The sequence below is a fragment of the Ranitomeya variabilis genome, chromosome 3, assembly GCF_051348905.1.
Source record: "Ranitomeya variabilis isolate aRanVar5 chromosome 3, aRanVar5.hap1, whole genome shotgun sequence".
NCBI classification, from domain to species: Eukaryota; Metazoa; Chordata; class Amphibia; order Anura; family Dendrobatidae; genus Ranitomeya; species Ranitomeya variabilis.
Window position 1 is genome coordinate 745,074,923 of NC_135234.1, and position 21,664 is coordinate 745,096,586.

Genomic DNA, 21,664 nt, shown 5'->3' on the forward strand with positions numbered 1-21,664 from the left:
TCTCTGCATCTGATCTCTAAGGAATCCTCCTGGAAGTTTTCTAGTAAAGAATGTTCAAGGAGGAGCAGTCTCCGTTGCTTAGATAATGTCCTCGGGTTTTCGGCTCGTTATTTGGAAGGGTTAGAACCTTAAATGGGGTTTTCCTAGACTCAAATGGTCCTTATTGTAAAAACAGAAATAAACTAAAACAAGAAAATGTAAAACAACTTTGTGAGAAATCTGCTTCTTTCTCCACTTAGGAGACACCTCCCCTCCTCATTTCTTGCAAAACTCTTCATTCCTTCTGAAAAACTGCTAAAATCTGTCTTGTACAAGACAAGAGGGTCTGTCATCTCACTGATATATTCGATTATTCCTGTCTCTTAAATATACAGAGAGGGGAGAGGGAGAAGTAGAGTAAGAGAGACACAGACAGATTGTGTTGCTGCTCCCCCGTAAGTGTTTTGCACCCCAGAGTTAGATTCACATCTACACTGCTCAGTAAAATGTTTCCAGGGCTGCTGCTTATTGACATGTTCTACATAAAGAAGGGAGGTCAGGAATGTCTGTATGTTGGGTGTATAACTGTGTATACCGTCCGGCCCCTGGTGTATACCGTTGTCCTCCGGTGTATACCGTCCGGCCGCCGTTGTCCCCTGGTGTGTACCGTCCAGCCCCATTGCCCCCCCGTGTATAACTTCAGGCCCCAATGTATAATATTACAGTCCCATTGTGATCCCTGCCTCCCCAACATCAGGGCCTGACCTCACAAATCCTCTTCTGGATGTAGTGGCAAAAATTCCCACAGACTCCTCCAAAATCTCACGGAAATCCTTCTCCCAAGAGCGTGAGCCGTTGTATCTGCAGAGGGGCCGACACCATGTTACGGTCTATGGATGTGGACCGGGCGGTGATGAAAGCTCCTGGAATCACATCTGACACGGTGCAGAGATAGTTTTTAGCTGGATTATCAGGATCTGGGTGAATCCAGAATTCCGATGACCCGATAATTTCTCCGACAGACGGTCCGAATGTGACTAATCTGCTTATTTCAGTGGATTGTAACTGGGCAGATTCTAACTCCAGAATAAAGTAAGAAGTAGCTCGCACTTCAGTAATAATGCAGCTGCTTCTTTTATTCCAGGATTAAACAAAAAAGTGAACGCTGGCGTAAAAGATTAGAACTACATGTGGGTTTTAAAATCCATAAAATTAGGAAAGCGTTCTATGAATCATTCTTTCATCAAAAACTATTTAAAAAGGCATTTTCGCCTCTCCAGGGAGCCACAGACTGTTCGTTATGTTCCCCTGAAATGCCGCCGGTGACGAGAAGTAGGCTGCATTTGGATTAATATGTATAAATAATGCAATGGGTTACAGCCATTGCTTCTTATCACGACGTTCCTTAACTCTTTACTCCACCACGAAGTACAGTCATACTGTCGGCTCTCCTGAACGTCGAAAGTCTCCTGGAAAAGAGAGCTGCCGAAAACACTACCAATCCAGCAAATCTGGAAAGTGACGTCTCGGGGAGGCAAAGGTGGAGGCTTGGAGGAGTCGAAGAAAGGAGTAGATGGGCTTAAAAAGGAGCTATGGCAATGGCCATATATTTGGTATCGGCTGTACCTTCCATCCGTCACTCTACTGTAACAGCCAAGATTGGAGATGACTGTGATGCCGGTCATGTAACCCCTTTGGTGCAAGGTTCAGTTTTGACCGTGGCATCTAAGGGGGTATGACAAAGTGACTGAAACACCTATGGTATGTATAATTCCCGGAGGTGGTGGTCTATGGCTGGATTAAGTGGTAGTTATCATGCATGATCAAGACGTAAATCATGTGCAAATCGCACAGGCCCACTGCCATTCCATTCACAAGGGGATATGTCGCCCGTGGGTCTTTTATTGTTAATAGAAGCAAATGATTAATAATAAATCATCTAATCTTTTGAAAATGGTCTCGATTTGCAAATTTGCAGTTATTTGCGTATACAGCTCCTTTGCCGACCTATGTGTCTCTGTGGTACAATACAACAGAAATACCCAGTGTGGACAGATCCTATAGTCATACTTTTCTTCCCTCGGCCCCCTTCTTGGCAACGTGCTAAATAAACATAAGCATAAAGTTAGGAACACATGGCTTGTCGTCTCTTACCATAGGGTTGCACAGATCTGTCGAGGCTGTAGGATAGTTTTCATTCTGGAAAAAGTTTGATGAATTGGTACAAAAAAATTAGCTGCAAATATCAGACATAGTGTTTAAAGAGCTAAAGCTATCCAATTTAAAGAGAACCTGTTACCAAGTTAAAGGTGTCCAGTTTTGGCTGTTATAGGCCTTTTTATTTAGTGCAAATTTTGCTATGGGGGCGTGGCTCATAGGGTAATTATGCTAAGTAGCCAGCCTGAAGACAACGCCCCAGAGGAGCCTGTGGGCATAAAAAGGAAAGGAATTCTCAGGGGAAAAGCGGGAATAAAATAAGAGTAAAAACTAGCCACTTTTGATCTGGTGACTTGTACTGTTTAAGAGCTAGACAGCTATGGGATGTATAATTCCCTGCCATGGGCAGCTGGCCTAATGTGATTTATCTAAGCCCTTTCCACTTCCTGCCGACTTCAACTCAAAAATATTTCCTGGATCCGTACATTCCTAAACCAAGAATTTTCAAAAACCCTAATTCATGCCCTCATCATCTCCCGCCTTGACTACTGCAACCTCCTGCTCTGTGGCCTCCCCTCTAACACTCTCGGACCCCTCCAATCTATTCTAAACTCCAATCCCTTTCTCTGGCTTCCCATTACCCAAAGACTCCAGTTCAAACCCTAACCATGGCATACAAAGCCATCCACAACCTGTGTCCTCCATACATCTGTGACCTCGTCTCCCGGTACTTACCTGCACGCAACCTCCGCTCCTCACAAGATCTCCTTCTGTACAAACAGAGAAATGATCCAGCTGGAAGTGGAGGCAGTTCAGACTTTGTGAGACTTTATTAGACAACTAAAGCGATAAATAGTTCTTCAAAAAGAAAAATGTTTACATAGCAAACACCTGGCACACCAGTGAGGAGGATCAACGCGTTTCAACTAAGAAGTCTTACTCATGATCATGAGTAAGACTTCTTAGTCGCTTTAGTTGTCTAATAAAGTCTCACAAAGTCTGAACTGCCTCCACTTCCAGCTGGATCATTTCTCTGTTTGTCTTCATTTGCTGTGGGCGCTCACCCCTAACCGTGCTGGGCGTTGGCAGGTCTGGGGATTTCGTCTAAGACCGGTAAGCTGACTACATTCCTTTTTTCTTTTGCTCCTTCTGTACACTCCTGTTATCTCCTCTTCCCACAATCGCATACAAGATTTCTCCCGCACAACCCCCCATACTCTGAAACTCTCTACCACAACACATCAGACTCTCACCTACCGTGGAAACTTCTAAAAGAACCTGAAGACCTACCTCTTCCGACAAGCCTACAACCTGCAGTAACCACCGATCCACCAAACCGCTGCAAGACCAGCTACCTTCGCCTACTATATCCTCACCCATCCCTTGTAGATTGAGCCCTCATGGGCAGGGTCCTCTCTCGTTTAAGATTATTGTTGTTGTTTTTTATTATGTATACCCCTCCTCACATGTAAAGCGTCATGCAATAAATGGCGCTATAATAATAATAATAAATAATAATAATTTACAGAGGCCTAAATTCTACAGGCTGACAATTCAGCAGGATATGGTAGGAGCCACTCTGTGTAATTCTGACTGTCCTCATCCTCTCTTCCAGGCTCTATCAGCTGGTAAAGGTGCTTTACTGCTTTGGGATTTTTGTGACCTATGCAATTCAGTATTATGTTCCCGCTGAGATTATCCTGCCGCTGGTTACCTCGAGGGTGTCCAAGAATTGGAAACTGCCCTGTGAGCTCACCGTGAGGTCGTTACTGGTCTGTGCAACCTGTGAGTACAATCAAGTCCTTTAATGATGACATCCTACAGTTTGGGGAAAGGCCTACATTTAAAGAGGTTGTTCCTTGTCCATATGCCCTATCAGGACATCATACATAGCGTATTGTACATCCACAATGGCAGGGTTCAGGGGGTACGATGCATCTTCATTATCTGTGTGAAGGATACGATCCAGCCAAAGAAAGGCTTCCAGTCTTGTATGTAAAACCTAGTTCAGTTAAAAGATGAAGCACTTGCAGCTGCTCACATCGGGTCCTAATGGCAGGACCTACGCGTTTCGACATGGGTCCTGCTCATGGTCTAACCTCCTGGCTGGTAATCAGTCTTTTTTATGTATAAGAGTGATTTATGGCCGTTACCATAGACAATATGATTAACCAAGGTGTTATTAGGGTTAGAACGTACCTGTAATAACGATGACGTAATGACAAACAGTGATCAAGAGGAAACCTAATCAGTATTGTAAGGTGAGGTCTTGTCTTAAATTAGGGAGAGCGGGATCCCAACATAGATATCCAATAGGACTCCCTGTTCAGCGACTTGCGTTTATGGTCTCCTCCACGTAGCAGTCTATAGACCGAAAACCTAAAGCCTGTCCGATCACCATTATGTTCTCTGGCCAAGTGATGGGAAAGAGCTGCTGCCGACATTGCTGAAGGGTTTATCGCATCAGATAGGTGCCGTCTTATATGAACATTTAATGGGGGAGCGGTGCAGCCTACGTATTGAGTTTTGCATGTATTACAGTAGATGCGATAAATAACATTGGCTGTTTTGCAGTTTATGAAATTATGGATTAAAAAAATCCTATTGGTTATATAAAGACTGGAATTCGCCAGCCGCAACACATGCTGACAAACAGGGAATACCTCCACGCGTTGCGGCTGTCGATCAGCCGCCGGCACTCTAATATATTTTTTGAGCACGCCGAAGACACTCGGTTAGCACTCGAGCTCCCCGCTAATCACTATTGTTAATATATTCTACGAATCCCTTGGCTTCATCTAGCGTACCTCCCCATACCAAAAGGAGTAAATGTCCAACGTGGGGGGAAAAGGGAGTCAGCTCCCCAAAAGAGCTGTAGTGATCTTCATGGTGTAAGCTTGGCATGGAGTTTCCTAGCTCCAGGAGTAGCAATCAGCAAGGAAAAAAGGAAATCCTCTAGCATTGACACGAGTGATGGAATAAAACATCATATTTAAAAAAAAAAAAAATTAAAAACTAAGTCGGGGGCTCCATACACAAGAACAAGCCTACGCGTTTCAGCTACAAAGCCTTAATCATTTTAAGGGACTCTTTCAGCAGGATTTTGCTATTTAATGTAAGGACAGCATGAGCTTGGGGCTGAGACAAAGATTTCAAGGATGTGTCATTTTTCAGGCTGTCTGCTGTTTTGTTTCAATACAATGAATGTTTAATCACCAGGAGATTATCACTGCCTGGACCACAGCACTGATTAGCAGCTTACTGACAATAGACAGTGTACACAGAAAGCTGTGGTGTGGGAGGGGGCAGCTTCCAGAGCTCTGCTTAATCTGAAAACTCTTGGTTGTGTCACCCAGTAAACTAAGTGACACATCGCTAGAATCTATCTATCTATTATGTAGGTTGTGAAGATTATAAGTAGATGAAAGGAAATGTTTTATGATTTCTGCTGTCACTGACATGTTATGCTACTTTTTTTTTTTTTTCTATTTACCGTTGGACCTTTTTTTTCTAATCTACCCCCCCTCTTTAATCTACCCCTCCTCCCCCCCCCCCCCCCCCCCCACACACACACAATATTTTTTTTTACATTTTCTCTCTAAACATGTCCATTAACATGTGACGTTCTCGCTTTTGACAATTTTCATCCTATTGTGTTCCGGCATGAATTATAGAACCGGCTCACTATATCCCACCATTCAGAGTCGGGGCTTTTTTATTTTTTATTTTATTCCTGTGAAGCTTTTAAACTGTGCGAAGTATGGATTCAATTGTTTGCCGCAAAGATACATGAAAGGGAAATCCACTTTTATTTTTTTTTACTACTTCTGAAATCAGTCTTGTGAAATGACCCCATTCTGTCTCCTTCATCTGATAGGAGGCTTAACAAAATATATTGTGTGAAGTCAATTCAAAACACGGATATCCCTTCTCTCCGTTGCAGAAAAATAACAGCCCCAGGCGCGGGACTCGGGCTGATTACTGATACCAATTTTAGTAGTGGTGTTTAACATTGTACAATTCTTATCATCTGAATAAATTGGAAAGGTGAAATGAATCTCCGTGCCAGACAGGTGCCGTAAAGGGCTGACGCTCCGCTCCTAGAATGCAGATGTTCTTCCCAGATATGTTTTATTCTGCAACTTGATGGAGGCCGGATGCTATCGCATCGGGAGGGCGGTAATGTCACGATGGGGGCAGGCTTTGCAGCGTTGAGACTCTCTCCCCCCCATGTGCTCACCAACCTATCCACTCTCTCTTTCCCCAGGTGCTGACTTCTCCCATCTGTGCTCTCTTCTTTGACCTGTCTACCCCATGTGCTATCCCTCTTGTCTGCTGTCTCTCTCCTTCCTGTGCTGTGTTCTCCCCTCAAAGACAATACTGACATTACAGCAGGGGATCGCAGAGGATACATTTTATGAGGTAAAATATTGTTTAAAAACAGTCAGTGAAATATTTTACCTCACAAAATGAATCCACTGTGATCCCCTGCTGTAATGTCAGTATTGTCTTTTGCTTCCTCCCCTGCCCAGGAGATGTGCTATGCTCCGTACACGGTGAGACACAGACAATTTTTGAAATGAACTTTCGTTCATGAGAAAACCCCTGTAATGTGACCGGCTTCCTCTGCCTGTAGACACGTGGCGCATCTGCCACCGGGATCAGCCGAATGATTTACTGCGCCTGTGCGGAATTCGCGCAGGATCAGTAAATCAGACCGTCGCCATCTTTCTGCAGACAGATAGCGGCGGTCACATTAAAATTGCGCTCCTCCTGTACAAAGATGGCATCGGTCAGTGAATCATTCGTCTGAACCCGGCGGCGGCGTGTTCGCGACAGTGTTCCGCTGGTGGTACCGCGCAAGAGGCTGCGTATGGCGTATACAGTGTGTGTGTGTGTGGTGCGTACGGCATATACAGTGTGTGTGTGTGTGGTGCATACAGCGTATACAGTGTGTGTGGTGCGTACGGTGTATACAGTGTGTGTGTGTGGTGCGTACGGCGGATACAGTGTGTATGGTGCGTACGGCGTATACAGTGTGTGTGGTGCATACAGTGTGTGTGGTACCGCGCAAGAGGCTGCGTATGGCGTATACAGTGTGTGTGTGTGGTGCGTACGGCATATACAGTGTGTGTGTGGTGCATACAGCGTATACAGTGTGTGTGTCTGTGGTGCGTACAGCGGATACAGTGTGTGTGGTGCATACAGTGTTTGTGGTACCGCGCAAGAGGCTGGTACCACCAGCAGTTTCCATATTGAGACATCCATCACTTGGGTGTCCCAATATAGCGGTCGGTGAACTTCCGCCGCTTGGAATTCTGGGATCCGGACACATCTGGACGGAACAGGTAAGTATATAATAAGACTATTATGGCTGTAGGTGGGAAAACTCAGTCTCGTTTATGACCCTCGATGACCAGTTATCTGGCCCCATGGCATGTTCCCGGGGACCGAAGTGCTTGGGCCGGCAGCTAACTCTAGCAGTTTGCACGGCCTCCAAAGGACGGTATAAATATCCAAATGGTACTTGGCAGAAAAAGATCCCCACCCCTGCTTTACAATATCAATTTATAGTATAAATTTACAAATTGTACTTATTATATTCAAATGTTTGATCATTGCTGTTCAGTTCATGAAAGGTTATACTGTATGTAAAACAGACAATTATCCTGAATTATGTCCTCTATTATACCCCAGAGCTGCACTCACTATTCTACTGGTGCAGTCACTGTGTACATACATTACATTTCTGTTCCTGAGTTACATCCTGTAGATCTTTTATTATAAAAATGAAAAACATAACAATAATAATAACAGAAACAAAACGGAAATATCAGCCAGAAAAAAATAATCAGTATACTGAACACTGGTCCAGCCGCTCATTCTCTCCTCTCACACATATTATACAGTATATACAGAATAACTATTTTGACCTTCTGGTCCGGTCACCAAACAAAATAATAATAACAAATAAAATAAACAATGGCAAACAAAAACTATATACATAAACTTATACATAAACAAATATATACGATACCAAGCTATCCTCCATTCCCAACCCCCCGCACTGACCTGAGAGCTGGTCCTGCGTCTCATGCCTCAGTCCATGTCCAACGTCCATAGGCCAGATCAGGCAGTGCCAGTTTTCCCCCAAACAACCCAGTGTCCCATAGTCCCACAAGATAAACCCACCTCCCCCCCTTTCCCACCACCCAACCTAACGCCTACACCCAAATCTATATCCCCATATACAATATATACAATATATACAGCAGCACACACCACAGTAATCACAACTCACGAAGCCCAAGTTCGGCGCCTGCAGCCCTACATCACTGTATAATGATCAAACAAAACAAAAATCTACAGTGTCAGCAGCAGCCCACCACCAGCAAAGGAGATGACCAGACTAGGGCACACTAAAAGAAAAGCCCCTCCAGAGGAGAGCGGCCCTCCGTGCGCCCAGTCTCCCATACTCCAGAGAGCGCACCTTCACCAGGTCACCGAGTATGGTCCTAAACACATCATCCACGGGGAGGATTTTTCGATACTAAGCACCGTGCGTTCCACGTGTGATACCTAACCACTGCGCTAACTAGAAATAAGGTGCAACGGTCCCGACCACCAAGGTCTCCGAATGCTCCATAGGCCCATTCCGCATAGGAGAGACCGGCCAGCCGAGACCAGCCAATGAAGGCGCCCACCCTGTTGTACACCTCTGTGTTGAAGGGACAATGAAGCAGGAAATGGTCCATGCTTTCCAGCAAGGTACCACAATGCTCCCGAGGACAATTCCTGTCCTCAGAGCTCCTACACTTCAGATTGTCCCTCACACACAGTTTCCCATGGAAGCAGCGCCAAGCCAAGTCCCAAAACTTCGAGGGGATCCGGATAGAATTCAAAAGATGTAAACCCACCCCAAGATCCCGACTTGGGCAGTCCCTGAGCGCCAGAGGCCTCTGGAAATGGGTCAACAGAACCCTATTGTCAAGGAGTTTCCTTGGCAGAGTCCTGTTCTCCCACATTCCCAGACCCCACCGACGAATTACCTTCAGAACCAAGGTAGCGTAAGCCGGAAGATGTCCATGCGGTGTGCGAAGATCCTTCACTTGCCCTCCTGTCTCCCATTCCTGGAAGAAAGGCTGAAACCATCCCCTACAGGAGAATACCCACGGAGGAGCCCTCTCTTTCCAGAGGTTTGCAATATTGATCTTAATGAAGGTATCCACAAGGAATACCACAGGGTTGACCATACCCAACCCTCCTAGTCTCCTCGTACGGTAAGTAACCTCCCTCTTGACCAGGTTCAGTCTATTCCCCCATAACAGTTGGAAGAACAAACTGTAGACCCGAGTCCAGAGAGATTCCGGCAAGATGCACACACTGCCCAGATAAATCAGTAAAGGGAGCAGGTAAGTTTTGATCAGGTTTACCCTTTCCCTTAGGGTCAAAGACCAACCCTTCCATTGGTTCACCTTCTGAGTGGCGATCTCTAGCCTGCTGTCCCAATTTTGTTTGGGGTAATCCCCCTGGCCAAAATCGATACCAAGGATTTTTGCAGAGATTTTGGGTCCTGGAAGGGTGTCCGGGAGATCAAAACCAGGATCTCCTCCTCCCAGCCAGAGACTCTCACACTTATCCCGGTTGATCTTGGACCCGGATGCCTCCGAGTAGCGATCTACCTCTGACATCAGCCACCCTGCCTCCTCGTGAGAGGAAACAAACACGGTGACATCATCGGCATATGCCACCACCCTCAGAGTGGCCTCCGGGGCTGCCTGGTCCATCCCGATCCCGGCCAACGGTCCACGCTCCACCCTCCTAACAAGAGGGTCAATCGCAAACACGTACAGCAGCGGGCTCAAGGGACAACCCTGGCGAACACCGGACCCAACCTCAAAAGAGCTGCCAATCCAACCATTCACAAGCGGGAAACTCTCTGCCCCACTGTACAAGGTCTTAAGCCAATCAACAAACCCCCCCGGCAGGCCATATCTCAGAAGGACGGACCAGAGGTACTCGTGATTAACCCGATCAAACGCTTTTGCCTGGTCCAGTGACAGCATGTACCCCTTCCAGTGACCAGCCCTACCCTGCTCCACTGCCTCCCGGACACAGAGCACAGCACTAAATGTGCTGCGGCCTGGAACAGAGCAATGCTGGGCCTCCGAAAGGAGTCGGGGTGCAAATTTCACCAGCCGATTAAACAGCACCTTTGCCAGAACCTTCCTGTCTGCATTGAGAAGCGCTATGGGACGCCAATTCTCAATGCGAGATGGGTCCTTACCCTTTGACAAGATGATCAGAGCAGACCTCCTCATTGACTTCGGCAGAGTGCCCGAGGAAAGACACTCATTGAATACCTCAGTCAAGAGGGGAACCAAAACGTCCTTAAAGGTCTTATAGAATTCAGATGTTAAGCCATCTGGACCAGGCGATTTTTTTTGGGCAAGCCCTTCAATCGCCAACTGAACTTCCTCTTCCCTGATCATTTCTGTCAAACTGTCAAGAGAGGGGTCTACCCCTGGTTCGGGGACGGCTTCAGCCAGGAAAGCCGACATCTCATCCCAATCAAGATCCCTCTTCCCCAAGAGGTGCGAGTAGAAGGATCTGACAACCTCCAGGATCCCTGATCTTGATCGCCTCAGGGACCCCGTAGTGTCGACCAGTCCTGTAACTACTTTACTATTCACTGACATCTTGCAGTTTCTGTAAGGGTCGGGCGAGCGGTACTTCCCGTAATCCCTCTCAAAAACCAAAGATGCGTGTCTATCGTACTGACACCTCATAAGCAAAGATTTCACTCTGGAGATCTCCTCGCGGCTACCTCCAGTTGAGACAAGATGTTCGAGTTTCCTCCTCAGACCCTGATACAGGCGGTACCTGCTCAGATTCCTGAGGCTCGAGAGCTGGCGGAAGAATCTCGCCACCCTTTCCTTGAACATCTCCCACCACTCTGACTTACTACTACAAAGATCCAGTAAGGGTACCTGGCTCTGAAGAAAATCCTCAAAGGACTGTCTTATCTCCGCTTCTTCCAAGAGAGAGGAATTGAGCCTCCAAAAGCCTCTTCCCATCCGGAGTGTCTCTGTAACATTCAGAGAAAACAAAATTAAACAGTGGTCGGAGAACTCCACCTCAACAACAGACACTGCTGAAGAGACAGCTTCCTCCTTTAAATAAAACCTATCTATTCTGGACCTACAGTTACCTCTATGATAGGTGAACCCCTCGTGGCCTGGGGTGTGCCGAATGTGGACATCCACCAGGCGAGCCTCACTAGCTATACTATTAAGGGCGACGCTATCATAAGTCAGCTTGTCTCTGGAACCTCCTCTATCTCGGGGCCTCATGACAGCATTGAAGTCCCCTCCAAAGACAACCTGCCGACTTGTAAAAAGGTAGGGCTTGATCCTCATAAAGAGACACTTCCGGTCCCACTTAGATTGGGGACCATAGATGTTGATGAGCCGGAGCTCTTGTCCCTTCATGAGGACATCTAAGATCAGGCACCTCCCCATTTCTAACTCAATAACCCATCGGCATTCCACCGGTGCGGTAAAAAGGACCGCCACTCCGCTATACGGCTCGGCCGCAAGAGACCAATAGGAGGGCCCGAGTCTCCACTCCCTCTTAGCTTTAAACACATCTGCCATGTTTGGCAGCCTGGTCTCTTGCAAAAAGAAAATGTCAGCTTCAACCCGGCTGAGAAAATCAAAGGCCGCAAATCTAGCTGTATTTGACTTTATGCTGGCGACATTAATGGACGCCAGCGTCAACGGAGTGGGTTCCGCCATCATTGGTGATTGAGTTAGATGGCTTTCTTTTTCCCACTCCCCTTATCCTCTGCCTCAGAGGAGGAATCCTTCCCCCTCTTTAATGACATGGAGGTATCCATTTCCACGCGTTTTTTATTTTTTTCGTCCTCGTCTCCGGACTCTGGGCCAGTCCCTCCCTCCAAGGATCTTACATTCCCCGAAGAAGGAGACTCGGCGTCCCCTGTGAGCCCCGCCGAAGCCAGAACCTCACCCTCAGCTTCCTCCTCAGAGGAAGAGATGTTTTCAAGGGCTTGGAACCGGTTAGAAAGACCAACCAGAGGGGAGTCGGTTTTTCCTTCCTTAGGTACCTTGGTCAGAGCGGGAGAAGATTTTTTATCTCCCTTCTTTCTCTTCTTTTTGGTGCCGAGCTTACGCTTGTTCTCTAGCCACTGCCTATTATCCTCATCCATACTTTCATAATGGGAGGACTCTGAGGCAGTGGCACTTTCCTCCCTGTGGATCCTCCTGACCTCCTCATCCAACTCATCATCCCTCGGGGCCTCAGCAGCAAGACTGGCGTCCAGGACAGGAGCCGCCCCAGTAGCCCGAGGCTCGCCCAGCTCCCTATCCTGTCTGCGCTTGTCTAGACGCCTTAGCTGGGCAGGCGTCTTTTTATTGCTTTTCTTCCTTGGCCCCTCAGCTCCCTCACCCCTGCTAGTCCCTTCCCCAGCAGAATCAGCCTCACGGCTTTCTCCCACCGGGGTCACGACTGCGTTAGCGAAAGAGCGAGGACAACGGCTGAATGGGTGACCTAACTCACCACACAGGTGGCACCTAATCTCCACACAAGATGCAGCAAGATGGCCAATATCCCCACACAATGCACACTTCTGCACAGTGCAGTTTGCGCTGAAGTGTGTGGGGTCGCCGCACCTGTGACAGAGCTTCGGTTGCCCCTGGTAGAAGACCAGGATACGATCCCTACCCAGGAAGGCAGATGATGGTATGTGGGCAACCGTACCCCCTGAACGCTTAAGTTTTACCATAAACGTCCAGGCCCCTGACCAGATACCAAACTCGTCACGGTTTTTCTTTGGCATTTCTACCACCTCTCCATACTGGCCAAGCCACGTCATGATGTCGTAACAAGAAAGCGACTCGTTACAAGTCATCACGGTCACTTTCTTGACTTGGTTTTGGCGAGACACCACCTGAACGGTAAAGTCTCGCCAGCCAGGCTCATTTTTTGCCAACTCATAGTTCGACCAGAAGAGCTCAAGCCCCTCCGGCCGAACAAAGCTGACATCAAACTCAGGTGTGGAATAGGGATGTATCAAGGCATAGATGTCAATCGCCTTGAAGCCCATCCTCAGCAGGAGCTCCACAACTTTAGACCTTGGAGGACACGCATCACTGCCCCTCCACCGAAGACGGACCACATTCCTACGCACACTACCTGGCCCAGCTGTTGGGAGGGACCACACTGTATCCCCCCCTCTTTGCTCTCGGAAGGCCCCGAGGCCATGCCTCTCTATCCAGAAGGATAGATCAACCTCTCGACCCTCTACCATTAGTGATCTCTCTCCCTTCTTTAGAGCCTCCAGGAGACGCCGTTGCAACATGCCGTCCCCAGAGACGAGGAGGATGCCCTATTTCCCCCGGAGGTGACAGCGGCAAAACTCCTGACAGGTGCTGCCACCACCGGGGGGGCAACCGGACCAGTGACCACATCCACACCAACTGCATCACCATTACCCACCTCCATAACCTCCTCACCCTCCACCAAACCAGCAATCACACCACTAGACAAAGACTTTTCCTCATCCATACCCACCACCACATTCACTCCTGCTGGACCAGTGACAACAGGGGGTGACATTTTGGCCTCCGCATCATCAGGCACAAGGGGCTGAGTCTCCTCCACAGAACTGGAGGTGACCTCACCCCTGGTTTTATGTGTGCCCTCCGCATCATCAGTTGATATTTTCCACTGCTTCATGGTTGCTACCAGGCGCCGTTGATCTTTAGCTGCTGTGAGGCACCGCTGATCCTTAGCATCAGGATCTTGATGACCAGCGGCGCCAACACAGAACAGGACTTTAGTGGGAGGACCAGAACGCCCAGCCCTGGTAACCCCCTCACACTGCCGTCGCTTCTCAACTAAGTGATCAGCGGCAACAGCATTCAGGGGCACCGAGGCTACCGGAGCTGCCCCTGACACCGGGCTGCTCCCCCCTCCCACTGGGGAGCGCACCACAGTGTCGTGGCCTGATTTTTCGCCAGCCGCCGGGCCGCCCTCACTGTCCAGCCTCTCGGCTGATGCACCTGCTGCTACGTCCCTGCTACTACAAGCAGAGACAGAGCTCTGCGCCTCACTACCGTGCTTTGTAATCTCCCCGTGCCTTTGCACCGGATCCACAGCAGAACCCGGGCTGGGCTGGGCAACGGGGCTTATACAGCGAGCTGACCCTGCAGCCGACTCAGGGGGTACAGGGAGGGGGGCATACACATAGCTTACCGCTTCCTGCAGCTTTGGCTTGGTGGTTTTCTTTGCCTTTTTTTTCTGGCCCCCAGGTGCCTCCTCTGGTAAATCATCACCAAGATGGAAGTTCTGAAGGCACACTGGGGACTCCAGGAGCTTGATCTCTGCCATTAGCGCCCCTCCCTGGCCGATGTTGTCACTGTCCTCCCCAGAGCCAGCAGAACTGCGACGAGATGTCATTGTCGCCTGTCCAGCAGGGAGCTCGCTGCACGTGGCCTGTGAGTGACTAAGCAGGCTGCCAGGTGGGGCTTTCTGCTGGTCATCCTCCTTCTCCTCATCATCATCATCATCCACCTGGCTCCCAGGCTGCAGCCCCATCTGCCTTTGCTCTCTGTTATCAGCCATTTCTCTAAATCGGTCTTCATTTATAAGCTTTTCTTTAAATGGTCCACTTTTTTCACGAATAAATGATTTTCTTACCTCCAGGTCATTAATTTCAAGCTTCAGGATCTTTACCTCCGCCTGGAATTGTGTCTCCCTGGGTCTGGAGGCGCCTGCAGCTTTTGCGCTTGTGCAGCGCAGCTCCTCCCGCAGCCTTCTCAGTGTCTTACTCGCATCTTCGTACTCACGAAGGTGGCTCATGACCCGGGAGGCATAGGTGGACACAGACTCCCGGGGTCTCTGCAGCGCCCAACCCTCCTCAGTGAGGTCGGCCTCACCTCCGTGAGCACTCAGCTTTCCTCCGGAAGGACCGCCATCCTGCACGCTAGCAGGCTTCTCCTCCATGGAAGCCTTGCGGCTTCTCTGGGTCTCTGCAGACCTGGGGGGAGTAGGAGCCACATTGCTGCGACTCCTGGTGGAGCGTCTCACCCCCGAATCTTCTGATGTGCAGGCTGGTTGCTGGTTCCTTCTGCCCCCCGCCAGCCTGGTCCGGGAAGCAGAAGCCTGGGACTTGGCCCCCTCATTCATCCCAGGAAACCCACTCCCTCCCTGGGTAAGAGAGAGAGCAGGTCCCCGGGCGGAGAGGTGGTGGTTCCCAGGAGCTCAGGAGCACACAGCAGGTTCAGCAGCGACCGCACCCACAATTAGGACAATGAGCAGCAGCTGAGCAGAGCTGCACCCACTATTCTGCTGGTGCAGTCACTGTGTACATACATTACATTACTGATTCGGAGTTACATCCTGTATTATACCCCAGAGCTGCACTCACTTTTCTGCTGGAGTCACTGTGTACAGACATTACATTACTAATCCTGTACTGATCCTGAGTTACATCCTGTATTATCCTCCAGAGCTGCACTCACTATTCTGCTGGTGCAGTCCCTGTGTACATACATTACATTACTGATTCTGTACTGATCCTGAGTTATATCCTGTATTATACTCCAGAGCTGCACTCACTATTCTGCTGGTGCAGTCACTGTGTACATACATTACATTACTGATCCTGAGTTACATCCTGTATTATACTCCAGAGCTGCACTCACTATTCTGCTGGTGCAGTCACTGCGTACGTACATTTTATTACTGATCCTGAGTTACATCCTGTATTATACCCCAGAGCTGCACTCACTATTCTGCTGGTGCAGTCACTGTGTACATACATTACATTACTGATCCTGAGTTACATCCTGTATTATACTCCAGAGCTGCACTCACTATTCTGCTGGTGCAGTCACTGTGTACATACATTACATTAATGATCCTGAGTTACATCCTGTATTATACCCCAGAGCTGCACTCACTATTCTGCTGGTTACTAGAGCAAGTTCTGACAGCACAGTACTCCCAGAGAGGCGTCCTGGCCTCACATTTTTCCTTTCTGCCACAGCTCTGATGGCATGTGGTGTTTCATCAGAAATGTCATGTTTCGCCGTATCACTGTATAATGAATCCTCTATGCACGCAGGTACCTGGGATGTAAATACATTCGCAGCAGCTATCTCTCCTGATCTGACAGTTTGTTACAGTGTATCAGTGCAGGATTGTTTCCATTCACTGACAGTATGAAAAGATCTTTTAAAAATAGAAAATTGCAGAATTGTATGTTTCCGTTTCACTTCATTTTTGCTCCATTGGTTACAGACAAAAATGTGCAAGTTTTATATCCTTTAGTTAATAGAACACTAGAGGGCGCCAAATGACACTTACTTCGCTTTATTTAGGACTTTACATAGGACTGACTGATTTCATCCTGTCTTCAGTATTATAAATGCCATTATCCTTATTAGTGTAGAATCATAATTAGAAGTTTAATTGAGCATTTAACTCCTTAAGGACACATCCAATTTTCATTTTTATGCTAATTTTTATTCTTCTTCCTCTAAGATCCATAACCAAAATTTTCATCAGCATAGATTTATGTTGGTTTTTTTTTTTTGTAACGTACTAAAAAAACAGCAAAAAAACAAATTCCATCATTGGGAGAAATGGTGTAATAAAAACCCTCATAATTCCTCCGTGGTTTCATCGTTCTCCTTGCTCGTTCCGCAGCCGTTGCATCTCTGGTATCATTCTATACCTGTCTAGGGATGACCCCAGACCAGACCACTAATCAATTCAGTGAAAAACTTTTAGAACGCTCCAAATCTGTCTCCATCAGGGGAAACAGTTTGCCCAATCTAATAACACTTATCTCATTACCTCTCTGTGGAGTACTAAAATTATTGGAACTTGAGCATTTTTGCGATTTCGACCACCTCCGGTTGCTGTGACCACCGTAGGCCACGTATCCCATTCCAGCGAATGTCTGCCACTTGAGAACCAAGGCTCCGTCCACCTGGACGGCATTCGACCCTTTGGGCAGCCTAGAAGATGCTCGAATGTCTGACGATCCAAACCTTTGGTCAACCTATGGGATATAAATATTAATTACCGAGAACTGGTCAAATGTATCTACCTATGCTCCTAAACTGTCCCTCCATAATTACCGCACAAGCTGTTCCAATGCAGGAAGAGTAATTCCCATAATTTTGGGGATCATGAGCCGCCATTGAAAGACGTCTTTTGAACATGGCGTCAAATTTGGTTGGAGGTGAACCAGCTTCAAATTTGGTTAGATGTGAACCACAAGAACGTTCAAAAATAACGGCGGGGCCGGTTTAATATTGGCAAAACCACTAATCAGCTTAATGGAACGAAATGGTTCTGATATTGCTTTTATCACTATCCAAGATCCTTTGCCGGATTGGTCAGTATTTGACCGGGCGATACTTAGTCTCAGCATATTTTGGTCCACAAATATGTCTTCCTTCGCCAAACCTTTTAGTTATGTTTTCGTTGGGGCTGTGAAATCACTAACCCTAATCGCCCCACCCGAAAGCAATGATTGAAACTCACTTCCCAATACTTTCCTCTATACAGTTTAGTTATATATGTGTACAGATTAGATCTGGATTTGTAGAACAATCTACGGTAATTATTGCACCCCGTCAGATCCTATTTTTTGCCGTTTTATGCCGTGCGTTGTTATCCACACTATTGCAGATGGTGAGATTTCTTCTATCGGAGCTTCCTACACATTTACATAACAAACGCCCTCACTCTTTGTTCTCGTCATACGTAACATACAGTTTTGTCATTTCTTCCTTTTGTGGTTTATTTCGTGATGTTTTTATGTATTTTCTATTATTTGAAACTTACACAAAGCAGAAAACTCGATGCCGATCGTTCAAGGTGAATTGTTGTCCAAGCACAGTCATAACTACAATTCATTCCCGGCTTTCGCTGTGTTTTGACACTTAAATGATGGGTTCGCTATCGAGACGTTATTGTGGTTCGGGGAAAGATACTTGACAGTGGAACAAACAGAAACGCCTGCACTTAAGGGGGCGCTCCCTCACTGCAAAAGTTTTATTAGGAAGCTTTGTGACATTTCAAAGAAATCATAGCTTAAAAGAACAAGCTGGGCATGGTAAAACGGGTCTATTGAGTGGTCTCCCTCTTGCTTTTGGTTTGAGTGGCTCAGCTAAAATGGCAGTAGTCCACCTATTTGTGTGTAGAAAGACCCTTTAATCAAGCCAGGGGGCAGGAGAAGTCAGTGAGAACCGCCCAGTGGACTCTTCTCCCTGTACCCTGACTTCTCATCCAATAACTCTTATCTAAAATTTTGAAAAAGCTAGCCTTTATTTCAGGCTTCCCAATTCATGAGTTGACTTACCAGTTTCCCTATATACTATTATATCTAGAACAGTTGATCAGATTATCGCAGGTTAAGGTCACCTATGTAGGCTAAAAAATTTTAAAAAATATATATAAGCAAAAAAAATAAGTAAAAACCAAAGATAATTGAAAATGTTCAAATCATTCCCCCATAAATAATACAAAAAAATGTTGATGCCATAAAAGTCCAATTAAAATATAAATAAAGCAAGAAATAAAAAGTAATAATAAAATGCCAGAATTACAAAAAATGCATAAATATGTTGTTAAAGAAGAATAAAAATGTTGTTGGTCCCCTACAATTTTATACCAATAACAACTACAGATTAGTATATAAAAAAAAAAAAAAAAAAACAGAAAAAACAGGCGCTCACATGGCTCCATCACTGGAAAAATGAAAAGATATTCCCCAAAACAATGTGGTGTTATAACTATAATAATGTGCACACATATTTATACATTTGTGCCAGTGTAACTTCTTGGTAAATCTGCCCCATGCCTTCTCCCACCCCCAAAGGATGCCCCTACAAACTCGGTGAACCCTTCAGTTGCCATTGGATCTGACCGGATGAGAATTATCTTCTGCCATATGCAGTAACACAGCGACATTTGCAGTTTGACTTCACTGGTCTCTCAGCACCAGGCATCAAACACAGCTCTGCCTTGTTGGCGTCTGCTTTGCTAAATCTAGTTATTACACTCTATGTGGTGGAGGAGTTAGCTGCAAATCAGCTAAGAATTATGATGTAAAACCACACTGTCTGCTATACTGATGTAGATGGCAGAAGATACAACCTGGCTGGCAGAATACTGTACTGAAGGAGACAGTCTGACGAATGTTCTGCTGCACTGAGTGCACTATGGCAAATCATCAAGATCCGCTGCTGGCAGCTCTTGTATAATTGCTGACCAATGATGTCTCGGATGTGCTAGATGGCAGACAAGTTTGGAGACACCGCAGGCCATGTAGCACTTTTATGTCAGGCAGGCTGCTCATAGTATCACCAACAACATATGCCCTGGTGTTGTTGTGTTGACAGATGGCTCCTGGGACTCTTTGGAGAAATGACGGTTCCACTGGTTCCACCACCAAACAATGTGACGCCGAGGTGTTAGTGTACCCGAAATGAAGACTAGATGGGTCCGGCTACCGTAAATCATACCACCCCGCACCAGGACTGGTGTGATGTCCCCTCGTGAAGGTCTCCCCATGGTGCTGCCCACGTCGATGTCCATAGGTGCATTGGAATTACATTTAAATAACCCATCAGTGAAAATTTTTCTCTGCACTTCATGTTTTATGGCAAATCCGGATCAAGGCACAATAAAGTAATCATTGTGTATAGGTTACAGAGGTATTTATGCAATGCAGCTTCTGGAGTCCTCACCGCAACTTCTAATCTCTACAAGTGAGTGTGGAATGATTTTATGTACTTTATGCATTTTTCTAATATCTTGTCAGATGTCGAGACTGAATGGAAAATGATGTAAATCTCTTAGACCCGGCCAGTTAGGATCCGAGGATGACAAAATACGATGACAATTATGGATGATTTTGTAGCTTTGTCAGACGCTCAACCCTCAGAGCACTAATGGCCAAATGAACTTGTTAATGACTTGTGGTGCATATTTTACAAAACTGCAAAAAATAAGTAAAAAAGATTACAAGAAGAATAAATTATTTACATAAACAGTCAGCTAAGCTCTATCACAGCCTCTCATAATAAAACTATCTTTCCAAGTGACTGCCTCCCCTATCCCAAATTATATGCTTTATGATTAGTGATGAGCGAATATACTCGTTACTCGAGATTTCTCGAGCACGCTCAGGGGTCCTCCGAGTATTTTTTAGTGCTCGGAGATTTAGTTTTCCTTGCCGCAGCTGAATGATTTACATCTGTTAGCCAGCATAAGTACATGTGGGGGTTGCCTGGTTGCTAGGGAATCCCCACATGTACTTATGCTGTCTAACAGATGTAAATCATTCAGCTGCGGCAAGAAAAACCAAATCTCCGAGCACTAAAAAATACTCGGAGGACCCCCGAGCATGCTCGAGAAATCTCGAGTAACGAGTATATTCGCTCATCACTATTTATGATCTGTAAGTTGACTTGGCACTGAAAGCTGCTCAAACGCTATGAAACCACATATCGGAGATTGATAATGTTACGGAAAGTTCAAGGGGCTCACTGGGTTAGGTGGATCCTCTAAGTCCAAGGTTCAGGTGATGAGTAGAGGGACTGGAAACTATAGGTAGACAGGTGGAATTCTGGAAACCACAGGAAGCTGGAGGACATTGGGAAACCGCAGGCAAGCGGAGGATGTCGGGGAAACTTCAGGCAGGTGTAGTGCAGAAAACTTTAGGCATGTAGCGGATTACGCTCTGGAGTAATGGGAAAGTTAGCAACCAAGGAAGCCGCTCATCGCCAGGAAGCTGTCCTGAAAACCGCAGGCAGACAAAGAAGAGGTCCAGGAGTCCTGGAGATAGGTAGGCGACAGAACTCCGGGGTCACTAGAAGTCAGACATGTAAGAAGAGGCACCAGAAGCTGCTGGTCTACAGTAGACTTCCTGCAGCCAGGTTGCTGTGCAAATGCAAACTGCAAGTCTAGAGTCTTAGATTAAATACAAAGGCCTGGGTGTGTCTAAAGGTACCTTCACACTAAACGATATCGCTAGCGATCCGTGACGTTGCAGCGTCCTGGCTAGCGATATCGTTGAGTGTGACAGGCAGCAGCGATCAGGATCCTGCTGTGATGTCACTGGTCGTTGAACAAAGTTCAGAACTTTATTTGGTCGTCAGACCGGCGTGTATCGTTGTGTTTGACACCAAAAGCAACCATACCAGCGATGTTTTACACTGGTAACCAGGGTAAACATTGGGTTACTAAGCGCAGGGCCGCGCTTAGTAACCCGATGTTTACCCTGGTTACCAGTGTAAAATGTAAAAAAAACAAACAGTACATACTCACCTTCGCATCCCCCGGCGTCCACTTCCCACACTGACTGAGCGCCGTAAAGTGAAAGTGAAAGTACAGCACAGCGGTGACGTCACCGCTCTGCTGTTAGGGCCGGCGCTCACACAGTGCAGGAAGCGGACGCCGGGGGACGTGAATGTAAGTATGTAGT

The 21,664-nt window shown here is 46.8% G+C and overlaps 1 protein-coding gene and 1 long non-coding RNA gene across 5 annotated transcripts in view; one reads left to right on the forward strand and one right to left on the reverse strand.

Moving 5' to 3' along the window:
• SLC36A4 (solute carrier family 36 member 4) overlaps positions 1–21,664 on the forward strand; it is a 202,651-nt gene that overhangs the window by 61,650 nt on the left and 119,337 nt on the right. For 3 of the 4 annotated variants that reach the window (XR_013224100.1, XM_077298535.1, XM_077298537.1), the window contains exon 10: positions 3,752–3,921. Coding sequence is in view for 3 of the 4 variants with exons in the window: in XM_077298535.1 (XP_077154650.1) it covers positions 3,752–3,921 (170 nt within the window). In the remaining variant the exon portion in view is untranslated. Of the gene's footprint in view, positions 1–3,751; positions 3,922–19,577; positions 20,277–21,664 lie in introns of those variants that run through there. The other variant, XM_077298538.1, reaches the window with a different exon arrangement.
• On the reverse strand, positions 16–17,285 carry LOC143817277 (uncharacterized). Its single transcript, XR_013224101.1, has 3 exons — positions 17,020–17,285; positions 2,134–2,178; positions 16–182 (listed from the first exon to the last, which is right to left on the reverse strand). It is a non-coding gene; the product is annotated as an uncharacterized LOC143817277 (long non-coding RNA).